At 51.4% G+C, this 16,220-nt stretch overlaps 2 protein-coding genes across 4 annotated transcripts in view; one reads left to right on the top strand and one right to left on the bottom strand.

Annotated features, from left to right (window-relative positions):
- The window catches only part of TAOK1 (TAO kinase 1), a 68,375-nt gene extending 54,898 nt beyond the window's left edge, over positions 1–13,477 (top strand). For all 3 annotated transcript variants that reach the window (XM_077188600.1, XM_054646715.2, XM_077188599.1), the window contains 2 exons: positions 609–791; positions 4,283–13,477. In XM_077188600.1, coding sequence (XP_077044715.1) covers positions 609–791; positions 4,283–4,744 — 645 coding nt within the window. In that variant the 3' untranslated portion in view covers positions 4,745–13,477. The remainder of the gene's footprint in view (positions 1–608; positions 792–4,282) is intronic.
- On the bottom strand, positions 13,379–16,203 carry ABHD15 (abhydrolase domain containing 15). Its single transcript, XM_054646716.2, has 2 exons — positions 15,217–16,203; positions 13,379–13,998 (listed from the first exon to the last, which is right to left on the bottom strand). The coding sequence occupies exons 1-2, from the start codon at positions 16,068–16,070 to the stop codon at positions 13,521–13,523; spliced, it is 1,332 nt and encodes a 443-aa protein (XP_054502691.2). The 5' UTR covers positions 16,071–16,203; the 3' UTR covers positions 13,379–13,520.
- Between the last annotated feature and the right edge of the window lie 17 nt (positions 16,204–16,220).

Below are 16,220 nucleotides of genomic sequence, written 5' to 3'. Positions count from 1 at the left end.
TCTTTAAAGAATGACCACATGAGCAATGCTTCAAATCCCTGCTACAGCTTAATGTGCACTTTTCTTTGCAATTCTTGCATATTGCATCCTGCTCACATCACTTTGTACACAAATTTAACACTGTGAGGCAGGGTAGCTGGCTTCTTTTATGATGGGAAGGTTAAAAGTTCAGTATCATGTTGCTTTTAGGTTTATTTCATTAAATCCTTGTGCCCAAAGTCCTGCATTTGCAAGGCTCTGGACTTAAGTCTCCTGGGTAGAGGTAATTGGTTAATCCAGTTGAATAGAGCAAGAGAGCTTCTCTGTGCCTCTAGCAAAAGGAGAGCTAAGGATGTTTGCACCTCCAGCAGTCTGGTCTCTGCAGTGTGGATCGTGGTTCCTGAGGCGCCACTGCTCATCAGCATCACTTGCATCAGTGCTGTGGGCTCACTGTCACCAGTCTTTGTCACTATAGGTCCTCTGTTCAGCCAAGCCAAGTACAATAGAGACCAATTGTATTGCTAAGAAAACAATGTCCCAGCCCATTCTCCCCCTCCCCGCGGTCCTCCCCTGGAGTGTCAGCAGTGGTTACCCCATGGTGAAATGTCTCTATTGTCTGTCTTTCCCAGCTGCGTTTGGATGAGGCACAGGAAGCAGAGTGCCAGGTTTTGAAGATGCAGCTGCAGCAAGAATTGGAGCTGCTGAACGCATATCAGAGTAAAATCAAGATGCAGGCAGAGGCCCAGCATGATCGGGAGCTGCGTGATCTTGAGCAGAGGGTGTCCCTCCGCCGGGCCCTCCTGGAGCAGAAGGTAAAGTGGGCATGTGAGCATCCTAAGCACACTCCATATTTCAGATCTTAAATTCCACTTATCAGTGAAAGATAAACTGCTCTTACTTTGCTGTATATAGTAACACAGATCATTTAGGTGTTTGTCTCTCTGGGGTTGAAAGCTCAGTGACACATAGACTAAACTTCTGCCAGCTCAGGCCTCCTGTGTGAGCAGCTTCTGGCTGGGATAGAACTGCCTGAAGTGTGCCAGAGGGGGATGTGCCTCTCTGGGCAGAAGGGAGAGAGAACTGTACTCTCTGTCTCTGAGCTGGAGATTGGCTTCCCTGGCCTCTCAGAGAGCAGACAGTAACAACCTAAGGCTGGGGGCTGCAGCGTCCCTATGAAATTATGTGTCTTGTGAGCAAACTCAAGTAGCCAGAGCCACAGGTGTGGTGCATCTTCTGCTCCTCAGGTCTCTGCTTGTAGGTGGCTACAGGTATTTCTTGTTAAAGTGTATTCAGGTCTATTCAGGTGCTTCTTGTTAAAGTTTGCTGCAGGTGCAGTGCTAGATATGTATGTAGAATTGTGAGTGGCCTACACAGACCAAGGGAAGGGAAATGCACCAAAAACTGGTGAGAGGAAATAAACTGTCAGCCTTTCTCCTGGAGTTGTTTTCCCTTTGGACTTGCCCTATAAGTGTCAGCCATTGCCATTCACACATTTCCCGATTTTGTTCATCAGTGTGTAATAAATTAGGGGCGATTACTCTGTGGCCTCGAGGTTCTTTACACTGACATTCTTCCAGGGGCTAATGGATGGATGGGGATGTTCCTCAGAGCACTGCTCCACCTCACGGCCAGCGGAGGGAGCACCCCCAGGGAGGCAGCACAGTCCTGCTGGGCTTTGGTCTCTGCAAGGAGGCAATTGCTCTCAGAAAATAGATGAATCTGTGAAAGCAGAGTTCCTGTGTGTCATTCGTGTGCAATAGCTGTCTTTAGACACCACTGCTGGTTATTTTGGTCCCAGCTCCCGTCACAGCCTGGCACGGGTATGGATTTATCTGGAGGTGCATTGCCCTCTGGTGGCATGAGCAGCTCGGGGAGGAAGTGCCACAGTGAGCCAGTGCTCCCTGCTTTGTGGGAGCAGCATATATTGCAGATTGTGTTAGAAGCTGCAGTGAGGCCAGCAACTCAAAGAAACCCACATCAACCAATAATGTTGTAGAAGTCTTCCATTGTGTAGCAGGATTGAAGTCTCTGTGCATGGAAAACCCCTGTGGAGGATTTGGCATCGGTAATGGGGATAGGAAGCTTAACAATACTATTTCACAGAGAGAAAAAAACAGATAAAAATATCACCTAGCGTAGTTTTTCATTTTGTGTCCCTATATTGCCTTAGAATAGCAAAAAAATTGATGGTGCTTCAGCTTTCATAGGTTTTTGTAGCAATATGTCCAGTCTTGGCACATGAAAATCACAGGTCATGCACCAGCAGTGAGACCTTGGTGGAGTTCCAGTCACTTGGCAGTGCCTCAAGGGCAAACATGTGGGTCCAGAGGCAGACACATCATTCTTTTGCAGGGTATTTTTTGGGAGGAGAGGTGATGTTCTGTTTTTGTAAGAACTAAGAGCTGTGAGTTTTCTGGTGTGGGTCCCTCAGTGATGTCACCTGGTGTTTGCTGGCATGTGCTAACTGAAGCTGGCAGCCAGAGAAAGGGCAGGTATGTGCACAAGATGAATGTCTGCATTTATATGCACAAATAAATGTGTAGCCTGTGGCAAAGTCAGTCCCTGGTGTTCAATAATAAACCAGATTCCAGGAGTTAGTGCATGCATAGAAATCTGCTTCCTTTTCAGCAGGCTGCCTTTACTTTTGGTGGTACCCATCACCATAACTCACCAGAGCATGTGTGTCATGCCCGACCCTGGAGTAAGGAGGGAGTAGCCAAGCCCCATTGATGTGAAATGTTGTTTGTATTGCACCAGCAATGAGCATGTCCCAAGAGTGTGTTTAAAAGAGTTCAGATTTAGTCATTTCCTTCCCACATGCCTCAGACACTTCATTTCCAGAGTGGTTTGAGTGATGTCACTTTAACAAAGTGTCAGGCCTTTCAGTGAAGTTCACTTGCACCAAGTCCTGTGTGTTACACTGTCACTGAGACTGAAAATGGTGACATGCTGAAGACATTGAGAAAGGAGGATTCTACTTAGATAGCAGGACAGGAAAAAAACAAGCAGAGCATTTTAAAGAGCTAATGTTAGAGAAGGCACCTTCTTCCTCCACTGCCTTTGTGGCTTTCAGCAAGAATAGTGAGCAGGGCTGCTCAGTGCAGTCTGTCACTCACCTAGAGTAACAGGCAAGTGGAAAAGGAGTTTCTGAAAGCCCCAAATGGCTCAGGAGATGACTCATGCTGGAGCAGATTTTCCTCAATTCCAGATGAAATTGCTTTGCATATTCCCTGACTCAGACAAGAGAGTGCTTACAAGTACAAGGCTCTGCCTGGTGCCTTCAGCACAGACCCAGATAACACCTCTTGGCCATGTTGCTGCTGACAGCAGGGAGATGCCAGTGAGCTGTGCTGAAAGTCTTGGCTCCTGCTTTTTTCTCCATTTGGTCTTTTTCACCGAGGCCAAAAGAAGCTTTTTCAGTGCTGGCAAGAAGATAATGGGTTTTGGTTCTCCACCTGACTGCAAAGATTTCAATAAGAAAGGCTTTCATCCCTGTCTGATGGGTGTCAGGAGGCCATAGTCCTGTGTTTTCAGTACTTACAGTGCTGATCCCAGTGCTCCTACCAAAGTAGTCTTGGAAACCAATTTGGAACAGTCTTATGGAGGAGAAATTGGAGTTGCCAGCTTGCATATCATCTAACTAATAATCTGCCACACGACTCAAACAGCGCTGCCTATGTCCTTCAGCCACACACCCTGGAAAAAGTATCAGGGCAGTGAAATATGAGAAAACCAAATTAGGGAAGGGGTAGATAGGAGGTGATAAATACATGAGCTAAGAAAATCTGGCCAGTGAACATTAGAGAGGAAGCTGAATGTGGGCTTGTGCATTTGAATCCTAGAGAAAACAGCAGTCATCATCATAATCATCATTAGATTCAGCTACAAACAGTGAAGGTCACCATAAGCTGTGTTGGCAGGCTGTACCTGAAGGTGCTTTCCCAGTAGGCATCTACGGAAGCTGTAGACTTTGCTATATCTCAGAAGATTAATCTATGTTAAGCTGTTGGTATCAGTGCAAACTTCAGATTCGCATCCCTCAAATTTCATGTATTCACCAGGGAACAGGGACCAACACCCTCCAGCTGGTGTTCACCATACTTTGGGCTATGTGGGTCTTTGAGACTTAACCCTTAAAAAATTCACCCTTTTGTATTCAAAACAGACTGCATGTCCATGGATATCTGATCTAGAGCCAGTTTCCTGCACAAATGCAGGGGAAAGTCCCTCAGTAGCTGTTACAGGTCCTCCAGAGGCTGTGCCAGTCCTGCTGCTACAGACTGTCTCTTTTTTTCCTTCCTAGATTGAGGAGGAGATGCTGGCGTTGCAGAACGAGCGCACCGAGCGGATACGAAGCCTGCTGGAGCGCCAAGCTCGCGAGATCGAAGCCTTTGACTCAGAAAGCATGAGGCTAGGTTTTAGTAATATGGTTCTTTCTAATCTCTCCCCCGAGGCGTTCAGCCACAGCTACCCGGGAGCTTCTGGCTGGTCCCACAATCCTACTGGGGGTGCAGGACCTCACTGGGGTCATCCCATGGGTGGCCCACCGCAAGCTTGGGGCCATCCAATGCAAGGTGGACCTCAGCCATGGGGTCACCCCTCGGGGCCCATGCAGGGGGTACCTCGAAGTAGTGCTATAGGGGTCCGCAACAGCCCCCAGGCTCTGAGGCGGACAGCTTCTGGGGGACGGACGGAGCAGGGCATGAGCAGGAGCACAAGTGTTACTTCACAAATATCCAATGGTTCACACATGTCTTATACATAACTTAAACAATAACTGAGGGTGGCAATTCCACTGGAGCTGTCTGCCAACAGAAACTGCCTACAGACACCAGCCCAGCAGCCTCCTCAGTGCGGTGCTGACGTGTGGAAGCTGGGTGCACATGGAATATTGTATTCATTTTGTAAAGCATTACGTTTTGTGTTTACTAACTGGGATGTCATAGTATTTGGCTGCAGGGTTTTGGGGGGTGGTTTTTGGTTTTTTGTTTTGTTGTTGGTTTTTTTGTTGGTTTGTTTTTTTTTTTTTTTTACGTTTTGGAGGGGTCTTGGGAGGGCATCTGAGAAATATATGCAATTAGTCAGAAGAGTTGGCTGGTGGTCATCACACTGACAGGACAGAAGGGCCTCAGACTGCCCTCATCATGCCATCCATGTAGGAAGTCTGAGGGAGAATGGAGACCTCTTCCCATGTCCATGAATTTCGATCTGCCACCCTGCAAAAACCAGGCAAGCTGCCTTTAAACCAACATCCAGGGGAGGAACAGCTGGATCTTCTGTTCCATTTTTATTTGTCATTAAATTGGATAAATTTCTAGGGTATTGCCTCTGCCAAGAGGCATTTTCAAAGAGTTGTAGGTGAGGAAGAAGGTGAGAAGAGAGGCCAAGAGACACCAGGGCTCAACAGGGCCCTTCTACCCAAGTGCGCGCTCCGTGTCGTGTAAGAAGTGACGTTCTGTCAGAAGGCACTGGTCAGCTTCCCGAGAACTCTGTAGGTAAACCTGTCTGGGGGAACAGGCTAGGAATGTTTGAAATGGTCTATCTGCTTTGGCACTCCCTGACTGTGCTGCTGGTAGCTCAGATGAGGTTGGGCAGAGGAGCATAAGTAATGCACTTGTACAGCTAATACTGTGACATCTCATTTTAGCTAAGCATCAGAATAATTCTTGGAGCCCCGCGTAGTCCTTTTTGCTCCATTCAGAAATGTTTAGACTTTCAGCCAATCAGTCTCAAATGCCAGAGGTGTTTTGAAGGATGCCATAGTCACAAAATGCCATTGATCGGGTTTTTCATTATTACACTACATCCACCAATTTATTACCTTTTTGGCTTGTTGCAATTTCCTGTTTACATGTAGCGTGTAGCCAACTGTTGAAATGTTTAGTTGCCATGGTGTACCAGGAGGAGCTGAGCCAATGACTCTTTCCCAGCTGATGACTAACCCATATCACCACTGTAGATCTTGCTGCATGTGAGGCTCCTTTTTTATTATTTTCATTGCTGCAATACTTCACAACTTTTACAGTCCCTAGAGATGCTGTGATATTTCGGCAGCGTATCACACCATGTGAGAAGGCACTACTTCCAGAGGGCTCATTGGAGCTGCTGTACTACTGAAAGGAAACAAAGGAGGTTGTGAAATCCATACAGTGATAAAAGGTCAGGGAGTCTTATAACTGAATGACTTTGTTGGCATCGTGTCATCCCTTAGTGCTGGGAACCAGAGATGCCCCCACGCTCTCATGCCAGTGCCAGGACGGTCTCAGTCAGCCAGGACTGTGGGAAGAGCAGGTAGATGAAGTTTGGTTTGAGGCAAAGGTTTCCGTCTTGGGGACTGACCAGCCAGGGTTCTTTGTAAATGTTTTTCCTTGCACACTAATCATCTTGAAGAAAACACTAGCTGCTAACTCTAGGATTTGCCTTTAATATGTTTATAGGGCTCAAAAGCGAGGTTTTCCGAATGTGTTTGTCCACGTGACATATTTATATAGTAAATAGTGTCTCGCTGCTGTTCAGTACTCAGCAGGGCAGCGTTCTTTCGTTAGCTAAATTAACATCCACTCCCAATCCTCAACTCTCTGCCAGTGTCTGGTGAATCCAGCTGGGATTTCTAGCATTGTGATGTAGCATATCACTCTAATTGAAGATGGAAACTCCACCAAAACATGTTTGAGCAGCCCCTCTGTAAGGAGTTTTGTTGTACTAACAGTTGACAGAAGCCTGGGAGGAGGTGTGAGTCCCATGGAGGTGCCTCTGGATGCTCCTGGGGGCAAGTGGTGACTGTGAATTGTCCTGTCCTTTCCTCTGCTATGTTTTTATGTGGAATTGGATGTTTTGGGGTCACTCTTTTGCATTGCAGTGTTGTTGAAATGAAGCGAAGCTCGTTTAGGAAAGGTACCTGTGTTTTCCTAGGTTTGGAAGGAGAGACAAAACCAAAATGAAAGGCCAAAATTGTATTGGGGTTCACCATGTGATTGTGGAGGGTGTGCCCAGAGCATGGTGCTAACACAGCGTTTTGAGTTCAGCTCCTCTATCCCAAACAGCAGCAGCTACAGTGGGGACAGGCTATACCTGCAAGTTCAGTGGGTTCATTCTTCTGCTTCTGTTATGGTTTGAATTTGGTCAAAGTCTCTGGCTTAAATTGAGCTACTTCAACAGAATTCTCTCAACACATCTATTTGTGTAATGTCAAGCATGACTGAATGCTGAATCCAAATGATGGCTATCCCATATTGGCTTTTTTGTATTCAAAAAGAATTGTGTAGTAACCATTTTTACATGTATATCATGTGCAGACCTGGACTATTCCAACAAGTTAATATTTTAATTAAAATAGTTTGCAAAAACTGATTCAGATCAACTGGTCTAAATGTGTGTGTCCCTGTGTGTACGTGGGGGAAGAAAAGCTGTCCCAAAACTGCCTGATCTCGAGAGGAAGCACCTCATTACACAGCTGTAGCCAGAGGAACTCAGGGTCAGGCTGTGCCTTGGAGGTATTTGAGGAGGCCCTTGGTGTTCAGAATTTTAATGTATCTCAGGTTTATTTCTGAGATACATGAACAACTGTGCACTAGAGAGATGCAAACACTCTCTGAATCAGTTTGCAAACTCTTATTTTTAAAAGTAAAGCGTTTTTAAAAGTAAGGCCAATTGTTTTGTGTTGTACTCATTGCAGTCATGCCCTCAGTTTTAAAATTACTGTAATCTGTAAATTGTGGAAACTACTCCAGTACCTCAGCAAAGATGTTCTCTTGAATTTCTTAAGTTCATATTTAACACTGGGGAACTCTTCTGTGTGGACTACTTGCAAACTTTATTGCAGTATTTTTAAATCACCAGCTTGACCCCTGAAATCTCTTTTCTGTGGTTATTTTTCTCTCCCCTCTGCAAAGACCTGAAGTTCTGGTGTAGCTTAGCCCAGAGACAGAAAAAAGACAGAATAGCCAGCATTTTTACCTCTTTCTGATTCAAATTTCCTTTGATTTTATTTAAAATCAGTGAAAGGGACCACATTTTTCTTCTTTTCCTTGGTCCCAGGGAGCCAGCAGCCACCTCTCCCTTCCATGTTGAACATTACATGCTTTCTTCCATGGATGCAGCACTGAAATGGAGGCCACAGCTCTGTTTCACCTGCATTCCCTCCAAGCCTGTGAACTTCAAAGGGATTGAACAACTAAATACATGGTGTGATACCAAACTTTCCACAGAAAAATTCCCTGCAGCCATTACTTGCCTGGCTCGGGGCCAGGCTGGCATCGCTCTGTGTCCCACCCAGCCCTCCTGCGCCAGAAGAACGGGCACTGCACACTCGCTGTAACCTGCACGGGGGTGCAGCCAGGGCAGTCCTGGGGCTGTGCTGTTGTTTAAACCCCCAGGACCCCTCGCCTCCAGGCTCCCAGCCCCTCGACCCTGCTTACGTGCCATTTCTTGAGAGGCAATAAATCCTATCGTACCACTGTCTACCATTACTCTGTTGAATACGCACATCTCTCTGGATATATATATGGTATCTCATTTGTATATATTTATATACTCTGTATGTACGTGTGTGTGGGTATAGGTGCACACACACCTCATGCTGTGCATTTCTGTCAGGGCACTTCAGTTCTGCTGTTCTTTAGCGCTCCTGTTTGTGAGCAAAAGCAACCCCCTCAGCAGGGCTCTCGGGGCGAGGGCAGAGACGTGGCACAGGCTGTGCTAGGGCTGAGCCCTCGCTGAAGTGCAGCCCTGGTAATTGCAGCTTGCTTTTTCTGGGGCGTGAGAGGGTAGGTAGCTGCTGCGGGTGTGCTTTGAAGGAGACAAGGGAGCTTCCTGAGGGTACCAGAAAGTCACAAGGCGGCAGAGAAGCAAACAAGATGGTTTAGCGATAGGCAAGCAGTGGAGGCAATGTAGGGATCTGCTGGGGAGGCGGCGAGTGGGCCGGTGAAGTGCTCAGCAGGCTGAGCTCAGAGTCCCCAGCTGCGTCTCGCCATGAAAGATCACAAGCCCGGCACGGCCTTGGCTCGCTGCACCGGCACTGGCTTTTGGCATTCCTGAGGTGGAGCCGCCGCTTGCTCTGAACACTGGCTGCCTTGGCGTGTGGCTGATACCTGGAGGTTCTTAGTTTGTGTGGAGGGGCAAAAGAGAAGCTAAATTGGAAGATTTTAAGTACATGTGTGTGTACTTAGAGACTTATGGTCTATACATCCATATATACACACAGAGATGCACTTGGTCCATTCTTTATTCTGCTTAGGCCCTGTGTGCTTTGTCACTCAAGTCCAGCCAGCAGTGGACAGCCTCGTTCCTCTCCTGGGTGCTTGCTCTGCAGTTCTAGTAAATCTTGCCCTGGTCTTTCTCATAGTAGGGGGGCGAGTGCCATGCTGGACACCACCAGCTCCTCAAGCTGTGAAGACCCTTCTGACCTTCTCCTTTGTCCTCTCCAGACCCCATCTTAGGGAGGCATTTGACAGTTCAGGGGATAAGCAGTTCTTGCATGTGTCAGGTCACACATTTCCCCCAAGGACGCCCCACCAGCTCAGCAGAATGTCAACCCTGGGCTCTCTTTGTGCTACTGGAGAATTCGGAGGCAATATTCCCCCTGTCCCTTTTGGAAGGTCTCTTGCAAGTTTTTTTAGGAGAGACTTGGGTTTGGTTGGGTCATTCTTACCCTTTCCCAAGGAGTAGTGTCTTTACCTGTGCTCCTGCCTGTAGGATGTTCCCACCCCAGTGCTGGCCCGCAGTGAGCCCAGAACCACGTGCCAAGGACAGAGGAGCAGTGGATACCTAGGCAGGGATGCTGGTTACTGTCCCTCTGCTGTGGTTGAGTTTGCACTTTCACAAATCGATTGAGCCGAAGTCTTTTGATGACTGTATGTCAGGCGCTTTGGAGGGTTGGGGCTTGCTGTTTACAGCCAGAAAATAAGAAAACCTGATAGATCTAGTGGTTTTAGTAAACATCACCCCACCAGGGAGCAGTCGCAGCAGATAACCCAGGTTCCTGTTGCACAATGAAGTTCAGCCAACTGGGGCTGTGATGCTGCCTGCTACATCCCTGCCCCCTCCTCCGGGGGAAGGAGAGCCCTTTGTCAGCTAGAGAGGGACTTAGTAAATCGGATTTGCCAGCAAACAAGCACCTTAACCACTGAGCTGTGGGTCTCAATACTTGCACTTCACCTGAAGGCTCCCTGGTGGGGAGAAGGCAGTTTGGTTCATGACCATTAGCTCTGCACCTGCCTGGCATCCTCAAAACACCCTTAAGCCATGTCCTAGGGAAAATAAGACCCCAATATCAGCTCCCGCTCTCCTTGCTTTCTCTGAGTGCACACAGTGAGACCAGGAACCAGGAGGGCCGAGCCTTGCCCCCACGGATGTGAACAAACCCTGGGGGGAAACTTCTCCCCACCTCGCCCCTCTGGCCCCCTGCCCCGCTCCCCACCCTTGAGTACGGGTACCTCAGAACATGCACAGTTTGAATTTTCACTGACAATTAGTTTAATTATTGTCAGTGAAAAGAATTGTAATTATCTGTAAATATGTAGTTAACAAATTGACCTAGTTTCTGTATTTTTTAAGTTTTTGTACTAAAATTTATAGATACAGTATGTGCCAGCTAGCAAAAAGCTACTGTAATTGCCAGTCGTAGTTCAGCATGCACCTAATCCCCGAGACTTGTCCAGTGATGCTGTAAGGAATTTGTGCTTAAATATTGCGAGCTGGGGAGGCAAACAGCCACTGGCCTGGGGCTTTTGGCTTCCAGCCTCCGGCTGGGTTTTCCCTGATGGCTGTGTGGAATCTCCTTCCCTTGGGCATCCTGTGCCGCACGGAGGGCAGTGCGAGGGACAGAGCGGTGGCTTCGAGCTTGCTCTGGAGCTGAACTCAATGGGAACCAAGTTCAGGTTCTTTGCTGCAGTTTAATACCGGCTTTGACTATGTTTTTCAATCTCTCTAGAAATGGATCTGTTTTTCCCCTTCCAACTGTTTTTGTCTTAAGCCTGAGTTCATCTAAATCTACTGGAGGAAAAAAAACAAAAAACAACAAAACAAAAAAAGACTTTGATTTGAGGTCGTTGCCTGCTTTTAGTGCCAGGATCACACATTTCTATGGCAACTCTGAGCTCAGCAGAGTGCAGAAATCAGCGCAGGGTTGTTGACAAGCTGAAGTCGGCGGCCGCTGCCTCTGCACGGCTCCGGCAGAGCCCGACTGTGCCTGGTGGCAGCTGCCAAGGGCAAGTTTGGGGGTGCAGTGTGGTGACTTGTGGGGGTCCCGGTGTCCCTGCCCCACTGCAGCTGGCTTGCCCTGCAAGACCTGCTGCTGAGCGAGGGGTGGGCTCCTAGGAGTGGTCAGGATCTGTGCTCCGTGTCCTGTGGCAGAGGCAAGCCTGTGAGTCAGTAGCTGTGCTGAGCATCCCGGGAAGCTGCGAGCAGAGGAGTCTGAGCGCCGGTGAGGCCGTGCTCTCCGGGTCTGGTTGTCCTGGAGGTTGTAGGGAATGGGAGCTTGTAAGGATTCAAGGATCAGAGAAGGAGAGGCAGACGTGCGCGTACGGGTTTGGCTTTTGGCAAGCAAACCACCCGCTTCCTTTCTTCAGCTTTTCTTCCCTCCTAACCCCCCGCAGCTCTTCCCCCTGCTTTGCTTGGAACAGGAACACTTTTTTTACCTGCCTAGAAACAGCTAAAAGATTGGGGGGGGGGGGGGGGCAGCCCTGATGTAAATAATTAACGTTGCAAAGTGAAGTGTGTATAACATAAAAGGCTACAGCCCTTTGGTGACTTGTAAATGCTTTGAGAAGGTTGTGGTATGATGTGGAGGGGCCAAGCGACCTGCCCGGCCCCGCAGCCATCGCTGCCCCACCGCCACCGCGGGGCCAGGGGGTCGGGACAGGATGGGGGGACACCCCGGGCCCCTCGGCCGTGGGACCCCCCCTCGGTGTAGTGGATGGGAGGGTAGCGTAACGTGTGTAATACGGATAGGAGAAGCTGTGTGAGGTGTGTATAGTGTATATTTTTTAAAAATAGCTTGCTTGTGTTGTGAAGATTTTAAAGACAAACTTGAGAATTCTAGCCTAACTATTAACACAAGTTTAACATCAGTTACCCCACTGGGTTCAGAGCCTCTTGAATGTATATTCCTTTTTGTAACCTAAATGACCTATTCTTCTACCAGTCAGCCAGACATCCTATTTATATTTTTAATTTTATATATTACTTTCCATTTGTTTTCATTATTTCCAGCATGTTTCTGGGTTTGGGTTTTTTGTTTGTTGGGGGGGGGGGGTGTTGTTTCTTTTGCACAAGAATTGTGTGAAGTCAAGGAAATGTTAACTCAAACCTGGTATTTTCCAACCTGTTCCCCCTCCCCTTCCTCTCCTCCACCCCTGTTGTGGTTTTTTTTTTCTTTCTTCCGCCAACAGTTTAGGATTTTTCTGGGCTGGGATGCAGCGGGTGGGAGGAGGGGATGGCTCTTTTCCATTTGCAGCTTTTGTGCAAATGCCAGGTCTTTTTGCCAGTCAACTAAAAAAATGCTTCACTTGCTGGTTGCTTTAAAAAGGAAAAAAAAAAAATTAAATAAAAAACAAAAATGTAACCTTATCAGTGCGATGTAGACCCCGGCGGGAGGAGGGGAAGTGCACACCTGTAGCCACACACCTCTGGCTTTGGCTGCAAAACAAAAGCAAACCTTTCCTGGTGAGGAGGTGACCACAGGGCAGCTGCTGCCTGACCCCGTGGAGGGTTTGCCGGGCACGAGCTCCGTGTGCGGCCGGGCTCGGAGCCGTGCCGGGAGCGCCCGTGCCTTGGGCTTGCTCTTCCCCCTCGGCGACCGCCCGCTCATGTGCACAAACCCAAGAGCTGCCTGCTGATGACAGCAAAGCTGTTGCTGCTTTTCCTCTCCTCCGCCTCCTCCTCCTCCTCTTCCTCTTCTTCCTCTCCCCCTCCCCAAGGAGGTCCAGCTCCCCAGCAAGAGCTCACCCAGCACCTGGCCCCAGCGCCATGGCCGTTTGCTCTGGGGCATCATCCAGGTATGGCCAAGCCCGGCCGGCGCCGTGCTGTGCCACAGAGCATTAGATAGAAAAAAACACACACATATCTGCTGTTTTACTATGAACACTGGTCTGAGGTTTCCAGGCTCAGCACCACGGTGATGGGCCACGAAGGATTTAACCAGGGGAATTAAACTCCTTCTTGCTTCCGTGTCTGGTAGCACCAGCTGGTATGAGTGAATCTACAGGTGTGCGTTTTCCTTCTTGTAGAAAATGCCACGAGCACTAACTGGTAAGGCTTAATGTACAGTATATTGTCAGTATTCTGGTATTCTTCTGGTTCAACATACATTATAGCTCATATATAACCTGTATTAATTGTATAGATTGTGCATTTAAAGCTGTTACCAAGTTGTCAGAAAATAAGAGAAGAGAAAAAAAAATAAGGTCATATGTAATATTTTGTTTGTAAGTATCCTTTGTATCATAGCAAAGGAAATGTTAAAAAAAAAAATCAACTGTAATAAAGTAATTTTAGTACACGGAGTGTCTGCCTGCCTTTGTGAGACCCTGCCCCAGGGGGGGCTACCGCGTGTAGGACCTCTGCCAGGTGAACACGGGGGGCTCGACCGCGGGACCCCCCCACCTGCGGGGCCGCGGCAGCCCCTTCCTCCTCTCCTCCGTCCGCAGGAACTCGGCCATGGCCCTGAAATATTCCAGCACGGCCTCGTGGGCCCAGCAGCGCCCCGGCCCCCGGCGGGGGAAGGCGCAGTGCCCCCCGTGCGGGGTCAGCAGCAGGAAGAAGTAGGGGCTGCTGCGGAAGAGCTCCCTGGGCAGGCTGCGGGCCGGGGCGCCGCGCACGGGGTCATCGGCGCTGCAGAGGCACAGCACCGGCACCGCCGCCTCGTCCGCGTCGCGCAGGGGCTCGTTGCGCTCCCAGTAGCTCTCCCAGCTGGTGGGGCGGCTCCGAGTCCGGCAGAAGAGGGTTTCCTCCAGCTCCCGCAGCGAGCGGCTGCCCAGGAGCCTGTCCATGTCCACCACCTCGGCCAGGGCCCCCGCGTACCTGCAGGGATGGGGCGGCCGCCGTGGGCTTGGAGGTGCAGGGGTGCTGCCATGGGCTGGGGGCAATGGGGATGCTGGGATGGGGGCCACAGAGAATGTTGGCAGCAGCTGGGGCGTGCTGCTGTGGGGGTGGAGGGTCATAGGGGTGTCACTTGGAGCTGGGGGCTACAGGGATGTTGCCATAGGGGTGCCACCAGCTTGTGTGCCCATGGGTTGCTCGACAGGGCCCACCGGGCCCTGCACGCAGAGGAATAGGGGTGACCTCGACTGCCCCAACCCCAGAGTGGCTTAGGAGGCCCATCCCAGCCCCTTGCCAGGGATCCTGGAAGGTCCCCACAGCACAGCCCGGGTGCCATGACAACGGGAGACGGCCGGCGCTCCTGCTTCGTTACCGTGACAGCAGCATTTGCAGTGGGAACCGGGAAATAGGGAGGGGGAGATTCCCTGCTGCCCACCCCCAGCACCCCATCCCTGCAGTAAGCACTGTTCCTTGCTGCACCCATCTGAGATTTCCTGCAGCTTCACCTGTCACCTGTTTGCCCCTACGTTCTGGAGTTTACCTGCGGTTTTTTTTTGGCTCCCATCTGGCCACCTGCAGATGGTGGTCCCTTTACCCCCACAATCTCTCAGCACCCCCCAGGGAAGTGCCCACTTGCTCAAGGCCTTGGCCCAGGGCAGTTTGTCTCCTGTCTCAGCCAGTGCTTGGTCCACTCGAGCTTGGCTGTGTTGGGCAATAGGGAACCCAGACCCCTTGGGAAGGGACAGCAGCAGTCACAGCCCCCAGCCCAGCCCTGGGCTGGCATGACAGTCCCCCCCCAGGGCCAACAGGAGGGTCAGGTGCTGGGGACAAGGGGCAGTGCAGGGAGAGGGGCCAGCCCCACTCACCCCTCAGGGTCCAAAACCAAACGGGGGCTTCACCAACTCCTCCCAGCAAGAGTTGTGAGACCCTGCCCCAGATCTCCCAGCTCAGAAACCCCAAGACGATACAGCTGCCCCAGCCAGGCTGGGGACACACGTGGTGGCCCATCTGGCCCCATGGCAGCCAGCTCCAGGCTGGTGTTCATTAACCAGCACATTTTGCTGCCCTCAGCACCTCTGCCCCTGCACTGGGGCTCCTGGTGTCGGCAGCAGCACCCACCCCATGCATACCCTCAGGGATGACCGAGGGGTTCCCGGGGTACCCCCATCCACCTCCCCAAGCCCAAGGGACTGCACTGACCTGCTCAATCCCTGCTTGAGGTGGAGGAGCAGCGGCCACTCGTAAAGCCAGGGCATCCTGGCCTCAAACCAGTCCCGGCCACGGAAGATGGGGGAGAGGCAGGCGGCGGCGGCCAGGCGGCTGGAGGAGCCGCTCTCGCCCAGGTAGGCGAGCAGCAGCCCCGAGCCCGAGCCCTCGCTGACGGCCAGCAGAGAGGCAGAGGGGTGCCGGCACCGCAGGTAGGTCACAGCCTCCCGCAGGTCCCCGGGATCCCCGAAGGGCTGGAGCCGGGGGGTGGTCAGGGGGCAGCCATTGTGGCCCCGGCGGTTGAAGATGACGGGGATGAAGCCCCGCTCCAGCGCCCGCAGCCCCAGCTGCAGCAGCCCCCCCGTCACCTTCCCGGCAGCGTTGGGAATGAGCAGCAGCACCGGGCTGGAGACCCCCCCGCCGCCACCCGCAGCCCCCCACGGCCCCACCAACCAGTCCAGGGCTACCAGCCCAGCGTCGGACAGCTGCAGGAGCTCACGGGCCACCACCGGCTCCGGCTCAGGTGGCTGCAGGAGCTGCCACAGCATCTGGAGCCGGGGCCAGCACGACCACGGCCAGCGTCCCCCCCGCAGCGCCGCCGACCGCCCCAGGCTCCGCACCAGGTGCTGGGCCAGAGCCGAGGGCTTGCACAGCAGCCGGCAGTGCCCTGAGCCCTCCTCGGCCATGAAGGGGATCCCCTCCTCCTCCTCCTCCTCCTCCTTCTCCTCCTCGTCCTCCTCTCCCACGTCTCCAGGCACCTCCAGCCTCCCTGCCCAAAGGCACCAAGCTAGGAGGGCCAGCCCCATGAGCACGGCGGCTGCGGCCACCAAACCCTCCAGGGACAGCATGGAGGCGGCAGGAGACTCAGCCGGCAGCCCCGATGGTCGGCGGCTCGCAGAGCGATGGCGGGGCCGTGCTGGGGAAGCCCAGCCCCGGGGCTGGGCAAACAGCAGGGCTGTGCCGGGGATGGCGTGAGCGGCCGCCAGCAGGGCCAAGGG

The sequence above is a fragment of the Agelaius phoeniceus genome, chromosome 20 (assembly GCF_051311805.1).
Source record: "Agelaius phoeniceus isolate bAgePho1 chromosome 20, bAgePho1.hap1, whole genome shotgun sequence".
Lineage (NCBI taxonomy): Eukaryota > Metazoa > Chordata > Aves > Passeriformes > Icteridae > Agelaius > Agelaius phoeniceus.
This window is presented reverse-complemented; position numbering and strand designations above follow the sequence as displayed.

What these genes read in the sequence shown, in the direction of transcription:
- ABHD15 (XM_054646716.2), bottom strand. Translation starts at nt 16,070, where the DNA reads ATGCTGTCCCTGGAGGGTTTGGTGGCCGCAGCCGCCGTGCTCATGGGG. An exon ending in CTCAAGCAGGGATTGAGCAG is followed by an intron (nt 13,999 to 15,216) that starts GTCAGTGCAGTC and finishes CCATCCCTGCAG; the next exon opens with GTACGCGGGGGCCCTGGCCG.